General features: G+C 38.4%; 3 protein-coding genes and 1 pseudogene across 5 annotated transcripts in view; 1 reads left to right on the top strand and 3 right to left on the bottom strand.

Annotated features, from left to right (window-relative positions):
* LOC137170172 (uncharacterized) overlaps positions 1 to 23,272 on the top strand; it is a 37,648-nt gene that overhangs the window by 5,053 nt on the left and 9,323 nt on the right. For 2 of the 3 annotated variants that reach the window (XM_067573440.1, XM_067573438.1), the window contains exons 1-2: positions 6,973 to 7,673; positions 8,098 to 8,215. The exons of the other annotated variant lie outside the window; for it this stretch is intronic. In XM_067573440.1, the coding sequence (XP_067429541.1) occupies positions 8,176 to 8,215 (40 nt within the window). In that variant the 5' untranslated portion in view covers positions 6,973 to 7,673; positions 8,098 to 8,175. Of the gene's footprint in view, positions 1 to 6,972; positions 7,674 to 8,097; positions 8,216 to 23,272 lie in introns of those variants that run through there. 3 annotated transcript variants of the gene reach the window in all.
* LOC137170123 (uncharacterized) lies at positions 8,335 to 13,610 on the bottom strand. Its single transcript, XM_067573436.1, is given in 4 exon segments — positions 8,335 to 11,303; positions 11,306 to 11,446; positions 11,449 to 13,374; positions 13,377 to 13,610. Coding segments are annotated over 4 exon segments (2,682 nt in total). The 5' UTR covers positions 13,567 to 13,610; the 3' UTR covers positions 8,335 to 10,878.
* Positions 13,710 to 18,133, bottom strand: LOC137170139 (uncharacterized; annotated as a pseudogene).
* LOC137168124 (uncharacterized) lies at positions 19,267 to 22,937 on the bottom strand. The gene is made up of 3 exons (XM_067570615.1): positions 22,872 to 22,937; positions 20,599 to 20,667; positions 19,267 to 20,489 (listed from the first exon to the last, which is right to left on the bottom strand). Exons 1-3 carry the CDS (start codon positions 22,935 to 22,937, stop codon positions 19,587 to 19,589), a joined length of 1,038 nt encoding a protein of 345 aa, XP_067426716.1. The 3' UTR covers positions 19,267 to 19,586.

Genomic DNA, 23,272 nt, shown 5'->3' with positions numbered 1-23,272 from the left:
AGATGGTAGAGATTTGGTTTGTTAAGTTCAGTATTTTAAGATAAGAAGGAACAATGAGCTGCAGTTTCACACTAAACGGTTTTAATCTGCAGACGATCTTTGTGCTGTGTTGATTTTTTCCTTCTGTGCTGGTTTGTTGAAAATTATGTTATTTTTGTTTTCTTTTGAATATGAAGAAGAACATAATGTTTGTAATATCAGTGAAATGAAATGTTTAAATGTTATTAAAACTTTTTCTCTGCAGCATCCAAATTATATTAAATATTAATATTAATATATTATATTAATATCACAGCAAATATTAAACAAGCATGAATATCATTTAAACTGCTCATCAGATAAATGAACACTTTGCTGTTTATTTTTTACATGTCAAATAAAAACAGATGTTTTATAACTGAATACATCGATTTAAGACATAATTCATATTAATCTCAACTCATCTGTATTTGATCTTTGGTGTCTTTGTTAATTATTGCAGAAAGATGAATAAAGTGTTTTCATGTAGTTCAGTATAACATGTTTAATTATGAAGAGACACTGTGAAAGGAAGTTGGTTTTATCTTTTTTAAAAATAAAATAGCAGGTTAAGAATCTTGGTGTTTTTATTGACTCCAACATAAGTTTTAACAGTCATATAAAAGCAAAATCAGCATTTTATCAACTTAAAAACAAAGTCAGGGACCTTGTGACAAAACAAGATTTGGAAAGATTGATTCATGCTTTTATCTCCAGCAAAATTGATCACTGCAATGGACCAAAACCAAAAGGACCGCCCACATCACTCCAGTTCTTAAATCTCTACACTGGTTTCCAGTAAGCCACAGAACTGATTTTATTTACTTATAAATCTCTACATGGAGTTGACCCTGAATATATGACTGATATGCTTCAGCAATAAAACTGAAGTAATAGATAATAGATCACTGGGAGTGGGCTGCTGGTGTCCAGAGCAAAATCTAAACAAGGAAAAGCGGCTTTTAGTCATTATGCAGCACAGCTGGAAGCAGCTGCCTGATGGTCTGAGGAAAACCTCGACCCTGAAATCCTTATTGATCTCAAGAGCTTTTAACTAAATGTTTTAAAACTCAAGGTCTTTTTATTACTGTATTATTATTGTTTTTAATCTATTTATTCATTTATTTTTTATTCTTTTACTTTTATTTTAATTTTTAATTGTTTCATATTTTCATTTCTATATTTCTTTTTCTCTTATTTAGCTATTTCTTAATTGTGCTGTCTGTGTTTGCTATGAGTATTTCTGTATTTCCTTGATCGTGTCATCCCAAGTAACTCCTAATATTCCAATGTTTTTAAAAAATCCAATCCTGTCACACATATGCAAATAATAATTTCGACACATTATATTGTTCAGTTAAAACAGGGAACTGTTTGTATAGAAAACACTTAAAACACACATTTGTGGTGTGAACCTCAGGTGGAAATATCATTCCTACAATAACGGTTCAGCTCAGGACTAAATGACTGATGCTGACCAGCCACAGTTGGTCTGAATCATTTTATACCAACTGACATTTTCACACAGACCAGATAAATAATGTCTTTGAGTAAATATCATAAATGTCTTTGAGTCAGTGCTGCTGAGGTTTACTGCTGTCCACTGATCTCTCTGCTGATGCAGTTTGTTCTCACAGTTTTTATATAATTCAAAGACTCTTTTACACCTGTGATTTAGTTACTAGTTAATTTATTCTGAGCACTTTAAGTACTTCTCATCCATGTTGACTTAAAAGGTGAAATTAAACATTCTTCTTTCTGACTCATCACAAGGTGAAGAAGTCCTTCGTCTGCTCAGAATAATGAACATTTGAACCTCTCTTGTGTGTTTGACACTGTTGTGTCCAGCAGGTGGAGCTCTAACATCAACAGTGAGGTGAAGTCTGTTTTACAGCTTCTCTACTGCACATCTGATTGGATTTGACTCTAATAGACTGTTTTCATCTCATGTTCTGTTAATGCTTCTATTACTGAGAGTGTGAAACACTTTAAGGTGTTTCAGGATGGATTTAATATTGCATAATGATGATATAATATACCAGCTACAATATAAAAACTTTACTGTATAGTTTCTATTATTGTTCTTATTATTAGTGCCAAAGTCCCTCTTTCTGACAGTTGATTTGACTCATTTGGACGCTGAAGCTTCATATCAGCTTCAGATAAAGTTTAAAATACATTTTTGCACAGAAGGAGGACTGTGGATTTTGTCCTCCATCACTTCCATTGTAAAGTCATTATGAAGGGATCTTCTAATGGTCAGTATGAACAGGAGGAATGATTACAGCAAGAAAAACAGCTTTAATGTTCATTTGGGCTCCTGACTGTTGTTTTAAGACTCACTTAGAAAATTGAGTATTTCTCATCCATGATGGCTTGAAGTGAAATTAAATGTTCTTCTTTCTGTAAACTGGAACCAGCAGCTGATAAAACAATCTGACTCATCACAAGGTGAAGAAGTTCTTCATCTGCTCAGAATAATGAACATTTGAACATCAATTACATGAAAACTTGGAAAACTCCATCTGCTGATGAAGATAGTGCGATACAGTCAAAAGCTCCAGGACAGCTACTAAATGGATCTTGTGCTGAGATGTTTTGTCAGCTTTTGTTTCCAAGAAGAAGAATGAACTTTCAGTCTCATCTCATATTGCTGTTTGGCTCTCTGATAATAAACTTTCTCTTCTTTCTTTTTGGATCTGGAGTCAAACTAAGAAAACATCCAGAACTTCCAGTTAAAGCAGAGCAGACAGTAACAGCAGCAACAACTGCTGTAAATGATTTAGGTTGTATTCTAGATCATCAGCTCTGAGGGGACGTCATGGCACTAAAAGTTCTCAGACAGGAAAGCAGCTCTGCTAGATGGTGGAACATTAAAACCTGATGATGATGATGATGATGATGATGATGATGATGATGATGATGATGATGATGATGATGATGATGATCCAAAATCTCTATTTTCTTACAGTTGAAATAAGAATTATTCGAATAAAGTTTGTCTCACGTTCAAAGAATACAGCTCCTGGTTACTTAACCAACTATTTTACTTTGATCAGAGATTATCAGAGCGATGCAACAAGAGGAAGTTTAACTAATATTATTCCTTTTAGATTCCACAGACAGAAATACATTCACACTGCTGCAGTTCTCTGAAGCAACAGGAGTTTTACAATCTTTATAAAGTTGATGAAAAGTCAATTATAAGTTTGTTTTGCTTGTTTGTATAATTTGTTTGTTTTAATCAATAGAAATCAGCTTTTAGCTTTATTGTATTTTTATCCTCAGTCATTTAATGGAAGGTCAGGACTGAGTGACTACAGGCTGTTATATCACTGTAGATGTGTGTAATGTACACATGAAGTACTTCACTACTGAAAGAGGTCAGTTATTATTTACACATTAGTAAGATGGAGTTGATCTGATAAATTTTTCATTGAAGGTTCACTTGCTATTTGTTTCTGAAGCTTCCACCTGATCTTCTTCAGTGGATTTTATTGGCAAACTGTGTTTATCTAGAAACTGTAAAATGTATCATTAATACAGATGTGATGCACATTTTTGAGCAGTGACATCGCTGACTGATAAATGATCCATGAAGAAGAAACTGTCACATGTTTAGAAATGTGTGAATCAAGATTCATGGAGTGAATTTTAATGTTCAAAAGCAAAAGAATTTAAGAGCAAATCTCACATCAGTTCTTTGGTCTTTTTGAAATGACAGAATGTAAAAATGGAGGATGATGAGAATGTAACTGTTTTATTTCTTCTGCTGTGACAGTTCATGGACTCAGGATTGTGCTGTTTGGGAAAAGTGAGGAAGAAAAGATGAAACTAGGAAACTTCATCATGAAGAAAAAATCATTAGATTTTCAGATATTTAGAAGTTTGAATGCAGGACTTTTACTTGTAATACATTGTTGTTGTTGTTGTTATTGTTATTATTATTATTATTATTATTATTATTATTATTGTTATTATTACATTGTGGTATTGATACTTTTGCTTAAGATCTCAGTATTTCTTCCACCACTGTTCATTACAAAAAATAGGTGAAGCAGTTGTGACATAATTATTTCCTGTGTTGTTGATTTTAAAATATTGAACGTCTAATTTTCATTATTTATTGTTTTTATTCAAACTTTTTCAGGGCCCAAATCAGACTTTAGGTGGAAAAAAGCATCACTTTACAAAAAACCTACAAACACATGTTAAGCAGTCAGTTTCCTTTCATGTTTCTCTGTGGCTGACAAATACATTCACTCATCCAATCTTTCACTGAGAGTTAAGTATGAGTGAAGCTTTTCCTATAAACACTGTAGTCATAAAATATTATAATTTTATTATTATATTTAGCTGGCAACAGCAGGAAGTTCACATTGTGTATATATATATATAAAAGAGACCACCTCAGAGGACATTACATTGACTTACTTTCATTTCCTGGAGACTTATCCTAACCTTAACATAACCCTAAACTAACCTTAACTTTCGTAAGGTTAGTAATATTTATTTAATATATCACAGAGCAGGTCACAAAGTGCTTCACAAGAGTCAAATTATTAATGAAATATTTCCAAAAACAGTGCAAGATAAGGTACAATAAAAGAAACAAACAATAAAACATAAACAACAACAGACTTTAAAAGACAGAAAATACAAACACTAGAGACTATGAGGTGAGACAAAGACCAGTTTGAATAAATGAGTCTTCAGCTGTTTTTTAAAGGTGTCAGAGACCACAGATCAAACAGTGTGTCTATGAGAAGAACCTTCCACAGTGTTGGAGCCACAACTTCAAAGGTATGATCACCTTTTGTTTTCAGTTGAGCACAAAGAACAACCAGTAAGCCCAGATCAGAAGACCTTAGTGATCTACTGGTGATATAAGGATGGAGCAGGTCAGAGATGTCTGATCATGCAGGGCTCTGTATGTGAAAACAAGAACCTTAAAATGAATCCTAAATCTGATGGGAAGCCAATGTAAAGATCATAAGGTGGGTGTGATGTGAGTCGTCCTGCTGGACCTGGTCAGCAGCCTCACAGCAGTGTTCTGGACCATCTGTAGACGGTCCAGGGACGACTTGCTGAGGCAGGTGGTAAGGGAACTGCAGTAATCCAGCCGGGATGATATGAAAGCCTGAATAATCATCTCAAACTCAGGTTGTGATACAACAGACCTGAGTTTGGCAATGTTTCTTAAATGAAAGAAACATGAATGGGTTAATGATTTGATATGTTGACTGAAGTTTAGCCTGATCAAATATAACACCAAAGTTTCTAAGATTAGACTGTACAGCTGAAGAAAGGGACCCAACACACTGATGATGCAATGATAAGGACCTCAGTCTTATTGGTGTTTAGTTGTTAACTTAATAAAATAATGTAAAATTAATTATTTACATTGTCCTCATGTGAGGGAGCTGGCAAACATCCCCCTAACTAAGGTGAAAAACAACAACACACACGTACATTGACTAATACAGGAAGTTCATTATTGTTATGTTGTGCTTTTATTTTGGGAACCCCTACTAATCTCTCTCTCTTTGAGGTCGTGTTTTCACGGAGTGCACAGTGAGAATGCAGCCACAGGATCACCTCTGCTGCTGTTGTAATCCACTGCAGCCTGCTACATCAGCCAGACTGCTTCTGCTGTCAACCATTCTGCTACATGTATGTAAAAGATGTTGGACTTTGTAATTTGTTTATGGTCACAAGTATAAAGAAAAAAAAAAAAATCAGAGCTCTGACACCAATCCTTGTGTGACTGATGCTGTTCATTTCTCCATCACTTTACACCTCAATCCTGCTGGCTTTCATCCTGGTTGTGAAGGGTCACCACCATCCAAACCTTACACCCCATAAGAGAGGTGAGTCCCCATGACATGAAGAATACTTGCTACGCGCACACACACACACACACACACACACACACACAAATACATACATACACACTAAGACACATCCACACGTTTAACTGTATCCCCATTTCTTATTTGCCTTTTTATGCTAAAGACAGTGTTTCTGCTCTCATTGGACCTTTCTGTATAAATAAAAGTTGAATGAATGAAAGATACCCCTGAGTATATTTTACCAAAAACATATTTTTCATTAATTTCATAAACTACATGCAAAGTTGCTTTAATTTGTTTTGAAATTTATTAAAGAACACCCTGTGTGCATGGTTTTCTTGATTATTTTTGCTGTTATCACTGTTATTCTATTTTTTAGTATTGCTGAAAAACATTGGGTTGGGTTAAATGTCCTCATGGTTTTAATAAATGTTATTATACAATGTCAAAGTGAAATACTGGTTTCTGACATCTACTGGTGACTTAAGATTTAAGATAAAATAATCTCTAACTTGGCCACTGACAGTTTTTGACTGACTGGCTGTCAGACATGCATTCATTTCATGTAATGGACAGTGCAACTGTGTGTACTTTCAAAAATGTTCTAATTGTTCCAAAACGTCCTCACTGTCAAAATGTTCTTACTTTACAAAGGTTTCCACACATTAATTAAATTTCTTATTCTGGACATGATCCAGCCAAATTTAGCAGCAACACACAGTCAATAAATCAGACCTTCCACCTGAAGTTTAACAGTAAATTAAAAACTTTGCACAGAAACGAAATGTTATCACATACTTTAAGCACAGTGAGCTACAAGCTTAAAACTTGCTTTTGACATGTACTCTTCAGTGATCTCATCTGAGAAAACCTTTTGCTTCTGTTTTAATCTGACAGAAATTCAGTCAATAATACTTTTGGTGGGATTGAACATTTCTAACTCTGACCAGGATGTTGGTTAAGGGATTTACCAATATCATAAACCAATAAAACAAACATCTGACCTGCAGTTCAACTTTCTGAATCTGACATCAACAATCTGAGCTGCCATTTCTCCTCAGTGAGCGGCTCTCTTGGCTGCTATAGTGACTGAATTTACCCAGATGTTAATATTTATCACAAAAAGTCCATTTAACAAAAATTAAAAATTGGTGTGATTTTCTCTTTGGTTGCCATTATATCAAATTTCCACACAGTAACTTCATCTCTGTCACAGTTAAATTTTACAGTCAAACAGCAGATCAAAGGTCTGATTTATTGCAGTGTGACCGTGTGTTGCTGCCAAGTTTGGGTGGATCATCATCTGAAGGGAAAACTGACTCAAGATTTACCTGTATGTTAGTTTTCATATTAATTTGCTCGTTTCTGAAGATGAAAAATAAAGACAAGTTTAGTGGGATGAGTCCTCACCCAGACTGAGTTAAATATTATATATACATATGATAAATCATAGATTAGTATAAGGAGCGGCAACCTCATTGTTTATCATGGTTTAGGCTTTTTCCAGAATTCGAACACTTTGTTGTAACTGTGCTAATTTATTTTCTCCAAGATAGAGACTCATCAAGCTGGACACACAGAGATCAAGTAGAGTGCACTTTATATCTAAAGACAGGTCAGATTTTGACTTTTTAACATATTTTAACGTATGATTAGAGTTCAAAGTCAAGTTTTTCTGTCCAATCAGGCTCCTCGTTTGCTCCTGACACACCTTTTGTTCACTCTCATTGAGTCAGTTTACACTGTGAAGTCTGTACTTTCCTTTATGAGCTTGAAGGTGAAATGGTGCAGTAACGACTTCAGGTGAGTAGATTTAACCAAAGAAATATTAGAATAATTAATTAATGACTTAATAGAAACAGTGTAATGCAGGTTGATTCAACAGCTGTGTGACTAAATGTTCAGCTTTTGTTGAGATGACTTTAATTGCTTGTGTTGACTGTGTGTTTAATTTCTATAACTGAACGTTATGGTTGTGGTCAGTTATGAGAAATACAGTTTACATAACAGTTCTGTCTCGTAGCACAAAGATACAAATTACCACAATTTTTAATCATCACTTCACATTTTACAAGTTTAACTTTTCATTTTACAGACTGTTGAATCACTTTACAGTGTAAATGGATTTCTAGTCTTTCTTCTCACTGTATTTCTTCTTTTTAAATGGTATATTTACATTATCATTGTTAACTGAGAACTGATTTTATTTTGTGTGCTGACTGTTCAGGTCTGATGCATCAGAGTTAAAGATCATAACTGTCACAGTGACTCTAACAGCTGAAAACTATCTGCTGTAAAAAGCACAATGACCGATGTACAACTGGTGACAACAGCAACAAGTTCAGGTAGGTGAAGCATTTCCAGCATTTTCAGGTGATTTTATATATTTTGTTTGTGTTTGATGTGATATGCAAAGACTTCTTCAATTCTTTAATTTAGAATGCCTTTTATGTCTTTTCTGGTATTATTCATGCTTTTATTGGTTTTATAGTTAGAAAATAAATCAATCCTTCTCTCAAAGTCCAAAATAAAGTCGAACGAGGAAATGATTAATATTACGGTGCAAGAGCACTAATATAACTACTACTGCTTCTGCTTGTAATAAAATTGTTTACAGTCTGTTAGTTACTTTTTAGTTCAGAGAGAGAGAGAGCTGAGCATGTGTCCTGTTTTGAACCAATACAGCTGTTTAAAGATGATAAAATATTGGTCAGACGCTGAGTGAGAAACACTTTGGCCTTCATCTCTTTTTGCATGTTGCAATAAATACAAAACACAATACTTTAGCCGTTTTAATCAACCACTTTACATTTGTATTGTTCAGAATGCAAAGCTGCCAAACAGTTGTTCAAATCAAGCTGCTGAACCAGTTCATACAATTAAATATGGAATTACAGATTGATGGATGAAACTAACTTCAATGATCTCTGCGAACAGCACAATTCCTGAACTATCAGACGTAGAAACTACTACAAAATTAAAGGTGCAAGCAGCGATGAATGGGCCCTCGTGCCCCATGCACGTTGGGCTGTGGTCATTTTTATCTCCAAACACAGCTGAATGAGCTGGAGCGTTATAGCACATTAACACGTTCCATAAGAGGAACAAATCAGACATGCCTTTGTAAGACTCAAAGGAATTGCACGAAGGTATACATGCCAGGGGAAAGAAACCCCAACATTGAATATATTATCCCTTACGCAGTTCTTAATAAAAAACAATTTTTAATATGTCCTCATGTTCAAAGCTTATATCTTTATCCATGTGAATATGTTGTCTTACGTAATGAATATTTATACATATATACGTTTCATGTAATTATTCAGTAATGTGTTACATGGTGAGCCAGAAGTACCATTACCACGGAAGTATGTTTTTTTACACTAAATGATTAACATCTTAATCGTTGACAAAATTTCGCAGTGAGCATGGCAATTTAATTTTCAGTAGTTTTTTTTTTTTTTTGTTTGTTTGTTATATTTGGATGTTTTAATGATTTCATTCAATAACTGACATTTGTTCTCAGTACATTTATTTATTAATTCTGTTGTAAATGTGGTTTAAAAAAAGTTAATCAAGACAAACAATTAGTTAACTGTTTCACTTTACAATTTATGTAGGAGAAATAACCAACTTACAGACCTGAATTCTATCCATGCTGACAAATTGCAATCAAAATGGATTACTTTGATACATCTATTGATTCTAACAAAGTAAATAAGACTACAGTTAATATGAACTACTTTGGTGGAACACAAAAATATACATATGTACTTCTATGCCAAAATCCCTCTTGCTACAAGTCACCATCACTTGAAGGGTAGGAAGGTTGGGGACGCTCTATCACAGTAGCATCCTCAACCAGGAAGTTCATCTCAGAGAAAAACAAAGACTGGAGTTTAAATAGGAAAGGCAACCAAACTACTTTGTTGACTAAAATGATTCTACAGACAGATTTACTATGCAAACAAGGGGTCAGATCTACGTCTTCTGCTGCAATCTTGAAACTGTAAAGGTTTCAAGGGATAGAGAGAGAAAACATAAGATTGGGGGGACACAAAAGGGAGCAGAGAGCATGGAAAAAAACGGCAACAGTTCAGAGTTCATGCACACAAACATGAACAACTCTTATTTAAACTACTGATGGTGAACCTTATACAGTACATGCTAATGAAGAAAAATACAAATGTCTCAAATGTATTTACTGCTCAGTTATTAAATAAAAATAATTTCCTTTCCTGTCATGTTTATACGCAACATGTAGTTACTGAATTGTTGCAACTTTTCTAACCTACTGATCAGAATTGGAAACACTGAAGGGATACAGACAACATGCAACATGAAACCTGCTCATTTCCTTTTAAGATACATTTGTTCAATTGACATTGATCTTTTGATATTTTGGATCACTGAGGAGTAAAACTGTGTCATATTAACACATCAGGAATGAAGGAAACATGAACAGAAACATGCAGAAATATATACATTTAAACTTGCAAAAGAGACCAACAGCTAACATGTGGCAAAGACTAACACATCTACAATTACGAATTGCTGTGACACATGACTATATCATCCACCACAGGTTCAACCTTTAAGACATGAATTGTTCCATCTAAAATCTCTATCATGATCATTTTCACATAATACACACAATAAATACATAAAAATCCAAAAATTCTCCACAATAAATAGTACAAAATCTACAATTTATACACACGATTGACCAGTTGGAGTGGGACAAACCTACACTAAAAAAGACAACATCCATGATGAAAGCCAACCTACACATTATGAACAAGACAATACATTACAAGTCAGTTTGTTCCAACTGACTGACAACATGAACACGATGACAACAACACTTGCACTGGGATACTGCAATGTAGCTGTTTGACTCAGACAAACCAACCTAATCCTGATCTAAATTAAACTCCACATCAAAAACTGCCTCCACATCCTCAAAGTCATCAAACACAAACAAACTCTCTATGTCGTCTAACTGCCCCTAATCATCTTTAACACTAAAACTACACAGAATACTTTCATGATCACTGAAGTACGTGGGCATCACTGCACATTCCACATCATACTGTGTTGTCCTAACATAAACATGATAAATCAATGTCCCCTTCTCTGTAGGCTCTTGTGTTACATGTTGTTCAAATCCTTTTTGGGCCATGAATTTACAAATTGATGATCCTTTTAAAGAGTTTTCATTAAAATCTCCCATTACTACAATTGTGTTACTGATTTGATTTAACCAGTCAAGTAACTTCCCCAGATAATGTTTGAATAAAGAATTTGGATAACATGGTGGACAATAAATTACTGCCATCAATATGTTTAATTTGTTACACAGGCACACCAAACACTCCAGATTCAAATCTGGTACCTTCAGAATGTCACAGTCCAAATCGTCTACACTGTAAAGCCAACTCCACCATGTTCTAGATCCTGTAGTTCAGACAATTTGGGGTTACTGCTGCTGTAATACAAACCTCGAGGACGACTGTGGAAAGTGTACCCATCAATTTGCACAATGTTTAATGAGGATTGTGCGGTGAGCTGTGTGCTGTGACAGCAATACAGTTAGGCTGTAAATACTGTGTGCAAGACACCAATTCTAATAGGTGGCACCTTAAACTTTGAACGTTCATTAAATACACAGAGAAACTTTGTGCATTTATTGAAGGCTTTGGCTGCTCATTTAAAAATGGAGGCATGCTATCCATGGCCTCCTTTACGGTGTCCTTGCAGTAAATGGCCTTCTCTTCAAAATCCCTGATGATCAGTCCAGACAAAGCCCTAACACGACTCAGGGCTACATACGCCTGCCCAGGTGCAAACACCTTCTTCAATGACACTACAATTAAGCCCTGAACTTTGTGAACAGTACACACTTGCGCTAACCTTAGAGGAAACTGTAGATGCACACACCTACATTTAGTGGCCTCCTCCTTCTCTGGATCAATAGCAGTAGAATCCCTGCATTCTACTGCTGCATGTGCACATGTTTTCCTCCTCTGTAAGCCAATTTTATCATCATCAAATTTAACATAAACTTTGAGAGGAAATGTTTTATCATTACCAAAATCCATGTGAGTGACTGTGCCACTTGCTCCATTGACCAGACCATCTTCAACATCCACGTTCTTACACAACATCACACGCGCATCCTTGGCCAAACACAAAGTCTGCTCTAAACATGTGTCCAGTTCATTAATATGAGTCCCCCGTTCCTATTTCCCTGTTTTCTTATTGATTGTGAAATTTTTAGCTTCAGTTTTGATATAATCGGGACACATGTCAAACAACTTATTGAAATTGTGGTCATTTACTAAGCTCTCTTCCCCTGTCTCACGTGATTTTAACAATTTGACGTCGCTCTGTAACATAGGGGTTTTCTTGGAACGCACTCGTAACCTGTTCAACAACTCTGCAAACAAGCTTTCCTTCTGCCTAACTACTGTTTTCAGCTCCACTACACTAAAGTGGCACCACAGTTCCACACCAACCTGACTCTTATACAGAGACTTCCCTTTAACAGGAGGCAACTGATAGAAGTCACCAACAGCTATCACACTAACATTACCAAATGGGGAAAAGTCACCTGTCTGCTTAATCTGCCTCAACCTGCCATGAACATAGGCCAACAGATTGTGATCAACCATACTGATTTCATCAATGATAAGAATTTGGAGGTGACTAAATTTAGCTCTCAGAGAGTTTAGTTTATCTTCACCCAAGGGGGTGTAAGGTAAACTAGAGTGTGTGCCAATACTCAGTATGTGATGAATTGTTGATGCATTTAAAGTGTATGCAGCTAAGCCTGTAGAAGCAGTTAACAAAACACAAATATTGTCTGGTTGACAAAGTGTTGACTACAGCCTCCCTGAGCCACCTGTCACAAACACATGCAGAAGTCCTGGGTTTTTACCCATCACCTTTTGCAAACACCACTGTCTCACCTTACAAAAAACAGCCATCTGTGTCTCATTCAGAGACACAACCAAAGCTAAACCCTCACTTCTAGGCATGATGTTCCTGTTTCTCTCTAAATGTGCAACCCATCTGCTATCAACAGCCAAATCTGGAACATTCTCCATCGCTTCTACTAACTGCTCATCCCCTACCTCAACTTCCTGTTGCTGCCTTATTTCCTCTACACATTTAAAGCGTTCCACTTCCTGTTCAGGACACAGCTCCCCCCAAACATCTTAATCGACCCCGTTGTTCTGCTCGGCAATCTCCTGAGCTCACACCAAATCAAGACAATCTACTTCAAACTTTGCCCTGTTCTTGTCGACCACGCTCTTAACTGAATGCATGGAGCCATCACTACACGTCACCTCACCGTCTTTATAGAACTGACTAAACAGCTCAAAGCCTTCGGGTCTGAGGTCTGAGTCAGCTCTATAAAGAAGGAACAACTGCAGGAGAATCTGAAAATGGGCCTCCTCTTGTTTTTCTAAATCAAAATGCATATAACGAACAACTGCCACTGAGAACGCGTTCTCCTCAAGATGAATCCCAAACCATTTTTCAATTAAATCATGTCATTAGATTTTTCATTCTTGGAGAGAACACGATACTCAGACGCAAACCTAGCAATGCACATGTCATCAAATACATCATTGTCAAGCCGGTTCTTATACCTGTCTACTATGGTAGTCATCCACATATCTTCTGTCATGAGCTCACTACAAGCTGTTGGGACGGGCAGTAGTGCGTTTGGTTATTAGCAATTTCAACTATTCAACTATTCAACTATTATCATAGATAATTATGAATTATGAAAATAAGATATTGTTAACCTTAATCAATAATTCAGGCACCAACTGTTGGATCTGTGAGGAACGTTGATTATTTGCAATAATTATCAATTATCAAGGATAATTAACCAATTATGACAATAGAATTATTAATATGAATTAACAAATATGGGGCACCACCCGGAAACCGGGACCAATAACCAAACAAGGTAGTCTCATAAATCGGAGTTCACCTAGAATATTAATATCTGAGAGATATCAACATTCGAGGGTGAACAAAGAAGGATGAAATCGAGCTCTGACTCCTTCAGTCAGCCACTTTTACAATATTACACACAATAATGACAGAAGAACTTCTCTTTAAAGATATAACAGTGTTTATTAAACTTAGCAAAATTAACAAAGTTAACAAATGCTTCATTCAATAAACAACTATTCTAAAATCTAATCCTACCAAACAAAACACAAACAGCTATGTACAGGGTTGGACACATGCAGGGGGATGCATGTGTGTGTGTGTGTGTGCGTGTGTGCATGCGTGTGTGTGTGTGTGAGCGTGCGTGTCTGACAAGATGGCGACGGGGCCTGACGTGATGACGTCGTCGGTCTGCGGCGCGGACGTGACTACGGGAGGAAGTCACCTTGCGCGAGAACCGGATGGCAGAAATGTGGCGGTTAGACAGAAGCAAGACGACGCTGCCAGGTGGCCGGTGTCTTGCACTCACCCAATTCTGTGAAAAACACACGTTGTCTAATGGCGGATAAGGAAAGACAAAGCGAAGCTTTGTCCGATGTTATCTGACCATCAGATGCGCAAAAAGATGTCGGTGCGTGTATGTGTGTGTACGCACGCGTGTATGTGTTAGCCAGAAGAGAGGGAAGAAGGAGAGAAAGCGATCGTGAGAGGGAGAGAAGCGGTTCTTCTGTCCACAGACAGCATGTGTATGGACGGCAGTCTGTAACGCACGTTGTCTGGTTTCTGACCAACAAAGCAACTTACTTTCTCACTCACGATGGCACAAACACAGCGGTAGTCCCGAGCGGGACAAACACAAAACAGTCTAGCGTGGTGAACACAACTAAACAGGCAGCAAACTTAAAATACTCCTCAGAGTAAAGCAGGAAAAATGGGACTCGGCGGTCCGTCAACAACACAACAAACGATAGCAATAAAGCTAAAAGCTAAACGCCAAACAACAGCAACTGATGCTGATAAGAACACACAATTACACTGCCTCTGCCCAGACTTATGCCTCTTACTTGGTCGCTTCAGAAAGCGAGCAGGGTGTGTGTGTAGTCCGTCTTTATGTCCGGCTTTGTCCTGGGTTCGGATGCAGATGGTGGCCGTTCTCGCACGGTCGGCGAAAAGCACAGCAGCTGGCTCTCGGCGGCGTGGCAGACAGAACAGCAGAGTCGACTCGGTGAAGAAGCGTTTCTTCCATCTCGAGGGAATTTGAGGACGCTGGTTGCAGCAGCAGTCTCTCTCGGATCCGGGAATGTGTTCGGGTGAACACGGGCGAAGTCGCTTCTCGTCTGGCGAGGGGAGTCCTCGATGAGGGGAAAACACGTGCGTGGGGTACCCCCTTTAGTCAGCTGACTCAGAGGAACTGAAGTTACCCCTAGCTCAGTGACATGGGAAAGGTGTGTGCTTCAGGGCACGTTCAGTTTTTAAAGGGGCGGTGATGTCACGGCTGCGTCATCAGGGCGCTCCGCTGTGCAGGAGCGTCTCCGCCAATGAGACTGTATGTTGACTGTTCCCTGCTGAGGTGTGAAAATTGCAAAGCATCCTTGGAAATGGAGTTTGCAATGGACTCCCATTGTCTGTAAGCAGCATTTTGGCGCTATTCCTTTGTCTCGGGAGACACAAAGGAACAAGCACCTCGTGGTCAGGCCTCACAGGTTACATGTAGGCCTTCTCTGTGTGACCTCATGGTTTGAGGCCCAACAAAGCCGCTCGCTGCTTCACTATGTAGTTCCCTGTCTGTACAAACACAACCTTTCTGGAACACTCCTTCAGATGCATGTTCGTTAGCCTATACACTGCCTCCTGGGCACAAGCGTCCCTGTTGTTAAATATACACTGCCTAGCTTCTTTAATGCTTCTTTAGCAGAGAAATTCCCTTGTTTTGTTGCTTCTTTTTGGGTATTACTCAATAATAGGCCAATTTCTCTCTCTGCTTTCATAATGTATGATATGATATAAATGACTACTGCGTAGGCATTGGCGACAAAGCTAATGTCCATGTTTGCATTCCAGCACTTTAACAACTGCTTACTATACTGATTCACCCAAACCTTGTTTACCCTTCTCCTATAAACAACCTTGGTCCTTCTCTCCATTCTCTTATAAGCCTCTTCAAAGATCTCCTGATTGATGCCCAGAGTCTGAAACAACTACTGTACACTTGCATAACTCACTTCATCTTTCTCGGCTCTCTTAACAGCTGTCTTAACATCTTTCAGAATATACTGTGTCCTCTCTTTTGGCATCAAATCATCATCATCCAAACACTTACAGACCGGCTTGTTTTTTGAACCAGGATCATTCTCAGTCTCCTTCACCTTCTGATCACATTTGCATTGTTTCATTTCTAATTTACAAATAAATGTCCTTGCAGAAACAGGCTTTGGGAAATTAAAACAACATCTTTTGTTTTTCTGCATGATTTCGAATGTCATTTGGAATGTGTTTGGACTGATGACACAATGTCCAATACTTACTCATCATCTGAGGGTAACTCACATATAACATTTATCAATAAAGTCAACCACCTCCTCATCTGTGTTCTTATCAATTTGGGGAGCACCTTCAATCCAAAACAGACAATGAACATGAGAACCACATTGCTGAAACTCTATCTTATAAAAGTAATCAATGATTTTGCCAATTGGTTGAGAAGGAGACATGAGAACCTCTTTCAAGAAACAATGCCATCTGTAGTCAAACATCCTTGCAGCTGTGACCGGGTTGCGACGCAGCAACTCACACCTGTCTTCCCACTCTAAATCCTCTACCGTCTGCATTCTGTCTTCCTGTTTCAGGATGCTGGCAGGAGATTCTGCCAGTGCAGATCTGCAGATGAAAACAAGCAAACTCATGTTGAGATCCCTAACTGATGTACACAGGCCAAGATGTCCTTCTGAACTGACTGCCAAAAAGCTTGAGTTCCTCTAATTGGTCTAAGACACCTAAACCCCTCATCGAACTGTAAGAGCTGCTTTAACGACTCCTCGTCCATCAACATTTTCTGACTAATCCTTTGAGTCTTCTGACCTCCTTTACCCTTACGTAACACCACAGAAATACCCAACGACACCCAATCTATCTCTGACATGTACTGAGAAAAAAAATGTACTCTGCATTATGCCCAAAATGACCATATACATGCATGATCCTATTGTTAAAGTAACGCGACAATGTTAAGTGATATGACCAACCGTCATGGAAAGTCTTATTACCAAGAGGAAATAACACACAGAAACATTTAGCCTCATTCATGTGGTCAGAAAGCACCCTAATTGGACTATTCCCTTCTGCAGGTGCAATGTTTACAATATCAGCAAAATACTGGTCTAATGCCTCCTGACCAATATCAACATTCATAAGACACGTGTCCTGAAACATGCAGTGCTGCTGTCTGTCATGTAACAGTTCATCTTGTATTATCTCTAATGTTTCCTCCACACCATCAACTACAGCCTGTTCTGTAACCTGACCACCTTCCTGAGCTGTCACCTCACCCTCTCCAACAACCTGTTCATCCTGACATGATTTTACCTTTACTACAACAGTTTCATCCTCACTGGCTGACTGATCCTCCTCACTCTTCCCATCTTTTTGCCTACAAAGCTCATTTACCCACTCTTCATTAAACTCAATATCCTTGTAATACACATTAGTCCTCTTTAAATACTCTAGCACCTGTCTTACACATGAAGTATCTACAAACTGATATTTGTAATGCCCTTTATACGTCAATTTTTGCTCTAACTTCACCTGCAGCAAACACCCTTCCATGCTAACACATGGCAACACATTAGTTGTCTGCACTACGTTGGCTGGAATACATGTTACGGGCCCATGTACTCCGTTCTGTCCTCCTTTAAGCAATGCCAACATTTTCATGAACGGAATGTGCAGAGCTATCAACTGCTGCTCTAAACTATTCAAACATCCCAGTTCAGGTGGAATGGGATCTAGATTTAAGGTATTAACCCAACATTCAGTTGTTATCTAACCTTTACTAATCTTACTGTGACACGTATAACAAATCCAAAGCTGACCTCTAGATGAAAGTAACTGACAGGGCACAACACAGTCATCAGAACATCTGTGCAAAAATGTCTCACTAATGCACGTCTCTGCAATACCAACCGTTGCAGAACTTCTACTATACACTTTCCAATCACAACTCAGCACCTGAGAACTGAACATCAACCTATGACAAACACAACACACAAAATCTGGTCCATCTCTGACCTTCTACAAAAACTGATCCATAACAAAACCAAAATCTTTTGGCTTCTCTATCCTCTGCTTCCTATTCAACCCAACACTGGCAATAACTTGCTGCTTAAACTCTGAACTATCATGATACTTTCTTCTCCTCTCTTCCCTACTCCTTTCTCTAACTTTCTCTCTATGCTTGAGGCTGTCTCTATATTTCACCATACTCTTTTCTTTACTCTTGGCTTTAACTCTCTCTCTATGCTGGAAGCTGTCTCTATATTTCACCATACTCTTTACTTTACTCTCAGCTTTAACGCTCTCTCTATGTGGTATATTTTCATGATAGTTTTCACAACTCCATAATTTTGCCCTTTCCCTAAACAGCACATTTTCATAATACATCTTTCTAATTCTTAACTGATGTTTCTCCCTAATCAACATATTCGATTTCTCCTGTGTCCTTTTCTTCTGCCTCAAATACTTTGACCTCAGAGACTTACTACTTGATTTTACCTCAGTAGCATCCTCCACAACCTCATCACTATCAACACCTTTATCAGAAACTACAAATTCAAAATTACATTTTACTCCTGCCTTGTCATCGTCTACAACATCCTTCATTCTAGACCTAGTGCTGTAACCTGTCACTTCACTAACTTTACAGTAACCGTAACAACTCTGCAGTCCAGGCTTACAAACACAAACGACATTCTCAAAATGCCTGTCCATGATGTTCTCTAAGAAAATGCACTCTGCTGACAAATGCTCACTGCCACTGCTGTACTTCAGCCAACATCCACCATAAAAAGTATACACACTAACTCCTAACCAATCTGCTGTGACCTGTATTTCCACCTCTGTTGCCCAAGTGTTAACAGTTCTCATCCTGGACTGCTGAATGTACTGAATGCTGAATATTCACTCCTCAAAATACTCTGATATTTATCCGCATTCCTCTCCAGCTCTTTACATACTGCCAGTCTAATCTTACGATGGTGCTTCTGTGAACCAGTCACAGCCTGAGAGATGGTTCTGAAGAAGCAGTTACCATCTGCCATGATCCTCTCATTCCTACATGGAACACCTATCAACCCAACTTCTTTGGACATTGGACCACTGACCTTCACGAGGTCAACATTTAACTTCCTACACAAAACCTGACAAACATCTACACCAAGAGAACAGAAAACCAGCTCCTCATTTCTCACAGCACTAACAAACTCCACATCTGAGTTAACCTCACTAACAGCAAACCTCTTTAATTTCATAGACATGCAAGTGTCAGAAGAAATCTTGCGCTTTCTGCCATAAGTACTTGTTGGTTCTTCCTCGGAACCACTGCTCACCTCACTGGCTAAAGTCTGAACAGAAATGTTAGACAGTGCTGGACTTGCAGCTACACTAACTACACACTCAGACACGCCTGCAGAAACTTTATTTCTCCTGCACTCAGTAAGAACACTAAACTCTGATGCTGGAGCTGTATTCATCTCAATGATACACTACACTAACACTAACACCACACAGTTCGTATTGCTTCTGCCTGGAATTGTTAGCCAAATGACAGATGTAGTGGTGCAGGTCATCAAGACATGCAAAATGCAGAACCACACTTGTACCGTTGCAGTGTAACAAGCCAATATAACTGCGTGAGTGACGGTCGACCATAGCAAACTGTCCATCCTTACAGATGATGGCAGAAGTGTTAAAACACAGTGTCAGAAGACATGTGCTGTACTGACTGAAGATCCTCTCCAGTCCATTATACAGACTGATGAACACACCAAAGTTAACTAGTTCACCTTCAGTCACATCTACTTCACCTAAGACCACATCACCAAAACTAAATCCACGCACTTGTCCATCAATCACTAATTGCTGTGGCAAATCTGGAACAGACAGCAGATCTGACTGATGCATAAGGACACCACTGTCACACAAACTGCTGTAGAACTTATCACCTATAACCAACATGTGATCCAGATCATGCCTCTCCCACAAGAACACACTGCTCACTGTGTGTTTGGTTAAGCTGACCAAAGCTATAGCCATACACTGCAATCCTCTGTATATAAACTGCTCGTCTCCCTGGTGAAATGACCCCCTAACAACCTTTACTAGCCTAATTCCTCTGCTATTCTTACCCACCACTGCCACAGCATTGCTGTTGGAATGTAACTGAGCAGCTTTAACATCAGGAACAGAAAAACAAGGAGCAAAACTAGACTTAGCTTTGCTGATCTGATGTGGTATCCGCGCTCCCTCCTCGATGGTGGACTCCATCGGCATGGCAGGGCAAGCTGCAGCAACCTCCTCCCCCACCACCTTTGGCACCACACCAGCAGACAATGGCACCACATACCCCTCCACGGACTCCTGGGCTGCCGCCTCCACCTGACACAAAATTTAAAAACGAGGTTTTACTAAGAAACAAAATAGGAGAAGAAATGTTGATGCTACCTGTCATCAACAACAAGTCACATATATTTAAACAAAAACAAACCTGCCGCACTGCTGGGCTGGGCCTGGAGGCAGACTCTGTCACATGGGCAGGTGAAGGTGTTGCCAGCACCTATAAAGAAAAGGAAAGGACACAAAAGTCATTGAAACAATGCACTCTTTAAATTTGCATACCAAACACCAACAAAGTAGCATCCTGATGACACATTTGCTCACCCGATACATAGGAATTACTCAACTCACCATCTCACAGCTTACACATGATGGTCAAGACAGAAACACACAACTGAATCTACATCTCAAAGATTTACACACACAGCAAATCAAACAGACAGGCAATTATATGCAATGCAGTCTCTCAGTCACAACCTGGCACAAAAAGGTAACTCAGCCAACCTTTAGCATCTGCAACATTAGCATATGTTTAGCATATGAGCATGTCATGTGAAATGAATACAAGCCATAAGCACAGGATATACACAAAAAACAAATCACCCCAAAAATCCTTAATACACCAATTCACATCTGAAGCTACTGAAAATGAGATTTTTCCCTCACAGAAACAAGACATCCTTCTTTAATAGCATGGCTAACTAAAAAACTATCATCCCATTTAAAAAATTGCTGACTTAATACACAGAAAACAGCCAACACAACTTCTCACAATTCAGCAATGGTGGACAAGCCAGAAACACACAACTGAATCTACATAACAGATTAAGCCAAATCACACACACACACGCAATTACATGCAATGCAGTCTCTCAGCCACAACTTAGCACAAAAGCTAGTTATTAACAGGTTAACAAAGCCAACCTTTAGCCTCTGCAATGTTAGCATAAGATTTAGAATGTCATGCTAATTGAATAAAAGCCATGAGCACAGGAAATAAAGAAAAAAAAAATTTCTCCCTAAACATCCTTAATACACCAATTCACATCTGAAGCCACTGAAAAGGATTTTTTCCCCTCACAAAAGAATAGAAAACCATCTGTAATAGCATGGCTGACTAACAAACTATTTACTTTCAGTGTATGGTTTCTCCCAAGCGGCAACCTCCAGGGCTGAAAAATGAGGCGAATGCTGAAGTGCCAAAAACCTGCATTCTATCTAATGGCCATCAGGGGGCGACTCCACTGCCTACAAAAAGAAGTCCAATTGTATGGAAGTCTATGAGAAAATGACCCTACTTCTCTCTTGATTGATTACCTCAGTGAACACTTTCCTGATGAGTTTGTGGTCTCAATTGCTAGTTTCAAGTCATCTTCAATATAGCATTATGTTCATTTTGTAAATTATGGTCCCATTTAGAATAAAATAGACGATAAAGCAGCATATGCTTCAGGGCATGGGTATGATGTGATTGACAAGTTGCTACCATGGCAACATTGTTGCTTTAGTAATGTAATCATGGCGTATAGGTGTAGCTGCTGCTATTTCACAATGCGTTTTCAGTTAACTAAAGTGTATTGTAACATTATGGTTTCCTAAAAACAATCTTGTTCAGCGTTTAGTTGTAATAAAAAATCAATCAATGAGTCGGATTATCCATTTTTTTAGTGAGTACATTTTGTTTTAACGGTTTTAGGCCTGTTTTTCGCTAGCGAAAATTAGCATTAGCATTGTCGCTGTTAACCATAGATTGTAAATGCACCATGCTAACCAAGCTAGCGCTATGGCCAGCCCCACCCCCTCATCCAAATATGGTCACTTCTGGCTCCAAAAATCAAACATGGCGACGGCCAAATCCAAGATGGCAATGGTCATATCGCTACACTCGAGGCTTCACAACGGCAGTTCGCAAACCAATGGGTGACATCACGGTGACTACGTCCATCCTTTTTGCAGTCTATGGTTTCTCCAAAACTTGACTCTGGCTCAACTTTCCCACTGCAGTCCAATGACTGCACATTACCCCCATTCAAATGTGGGGTTTTTCGCGTTTTCGCCGCATCGTCTGATTTGGTCTGAATATGGCCAGCATACAATTCGCATAAGCCCAAATTGTGATAATCAACGAAAAACCATCAATAAATCTTTTAATCCATCTCACATCATTTGCACTCCTTTTTGTATGTTATCATATTATTTTTACGTCAGCCACTTGTGTGTAAAAACTACATTTTCTCAGGGAAAAGTAAGCTGTGAGTGAAATTTTAGCCCACGCCTGCATCTAACCTCACCACAGAGTCAACAAACAACCGTCACATTACAAATTTACCATAAATGTTAAATGACAAAATAAGACGTTATTACTAAAAGCATCGGTAAACTTAACAAAGAGTTCATGTTAACAGAGATGAAAACATGTCTTACCTTGATGTCGGTGTGAAAAAGTGTGGGAGGGCCACACCTAAGCAGGCTGCTTTTATAAGCTTGCATGATGACATGTCATCGGGCCGTCATGACGCCCACAGTAATCGAGCAACGGGTAGCACCAATCACGTCAATAAAATGGCGTTTTCTGGGACTTTCTGGAAGCTGACAAATCACAAAGCTTGTCTCCATGGCTCTGGGAATCTGCCTAATTGCACTTCATGTGTGTCACCTGAATTACAAAACTGAATTATACATGTAAGACCTATAATTATTGTAAGATAAATGATAATGACACCAAACTTCATACAAAGTTTGATAAAAGCCGCCACTGGTGTGGGGGTTGAATACAGCTCATTTTTGTAGGATACAGCAGAAAGGCCTATATACATACAATACAT

Source organism: Thunnus thynnus, chromosome 2, assembly GCF_963924715.1.
Source record: "Thunnus thynnus chromosome 2, fThuThy2.1, whole genome shotgun sequence".
Classification (NCBI taxonomy): Eukaryota; Metazoa; Chordata; class Actinopteri; order Scombriformes; family Scombridae; genus Thunnus; species Thunnus thynnus.
This window is presented reverse-complemented; position numbering and strand designations above follow the sequence as displayed.

What these genes read in the sequence shown, in the direction of transcription:
- LOC137168124 (XM_067570615.1), bottom strand. Translation starts at nt 22,937, where the DNA reads ATGCAAGCTTATAAAAGCAGCCTGCTTAGGTGTGGCCCTCCCACACTT. An exon ending in TTTTTCACACCGACATCAAG is followed by an intron (nt 20,668 to 22,871) that starts GTAAGACATGTT and finishes TTTTCTTTATAG; the next exon opens with GTGCTGGCAACACCTTCACC. An exon ending in CCAGCCCAGCAGTGCGGCAG is followed by an intron (nt 20,490 to 20,598) that starts GTTTGTTTTTGT and finishes ATTTTGTGTCAG; the next exon opens with GTGGAGGCGGCAGCCCAGGA.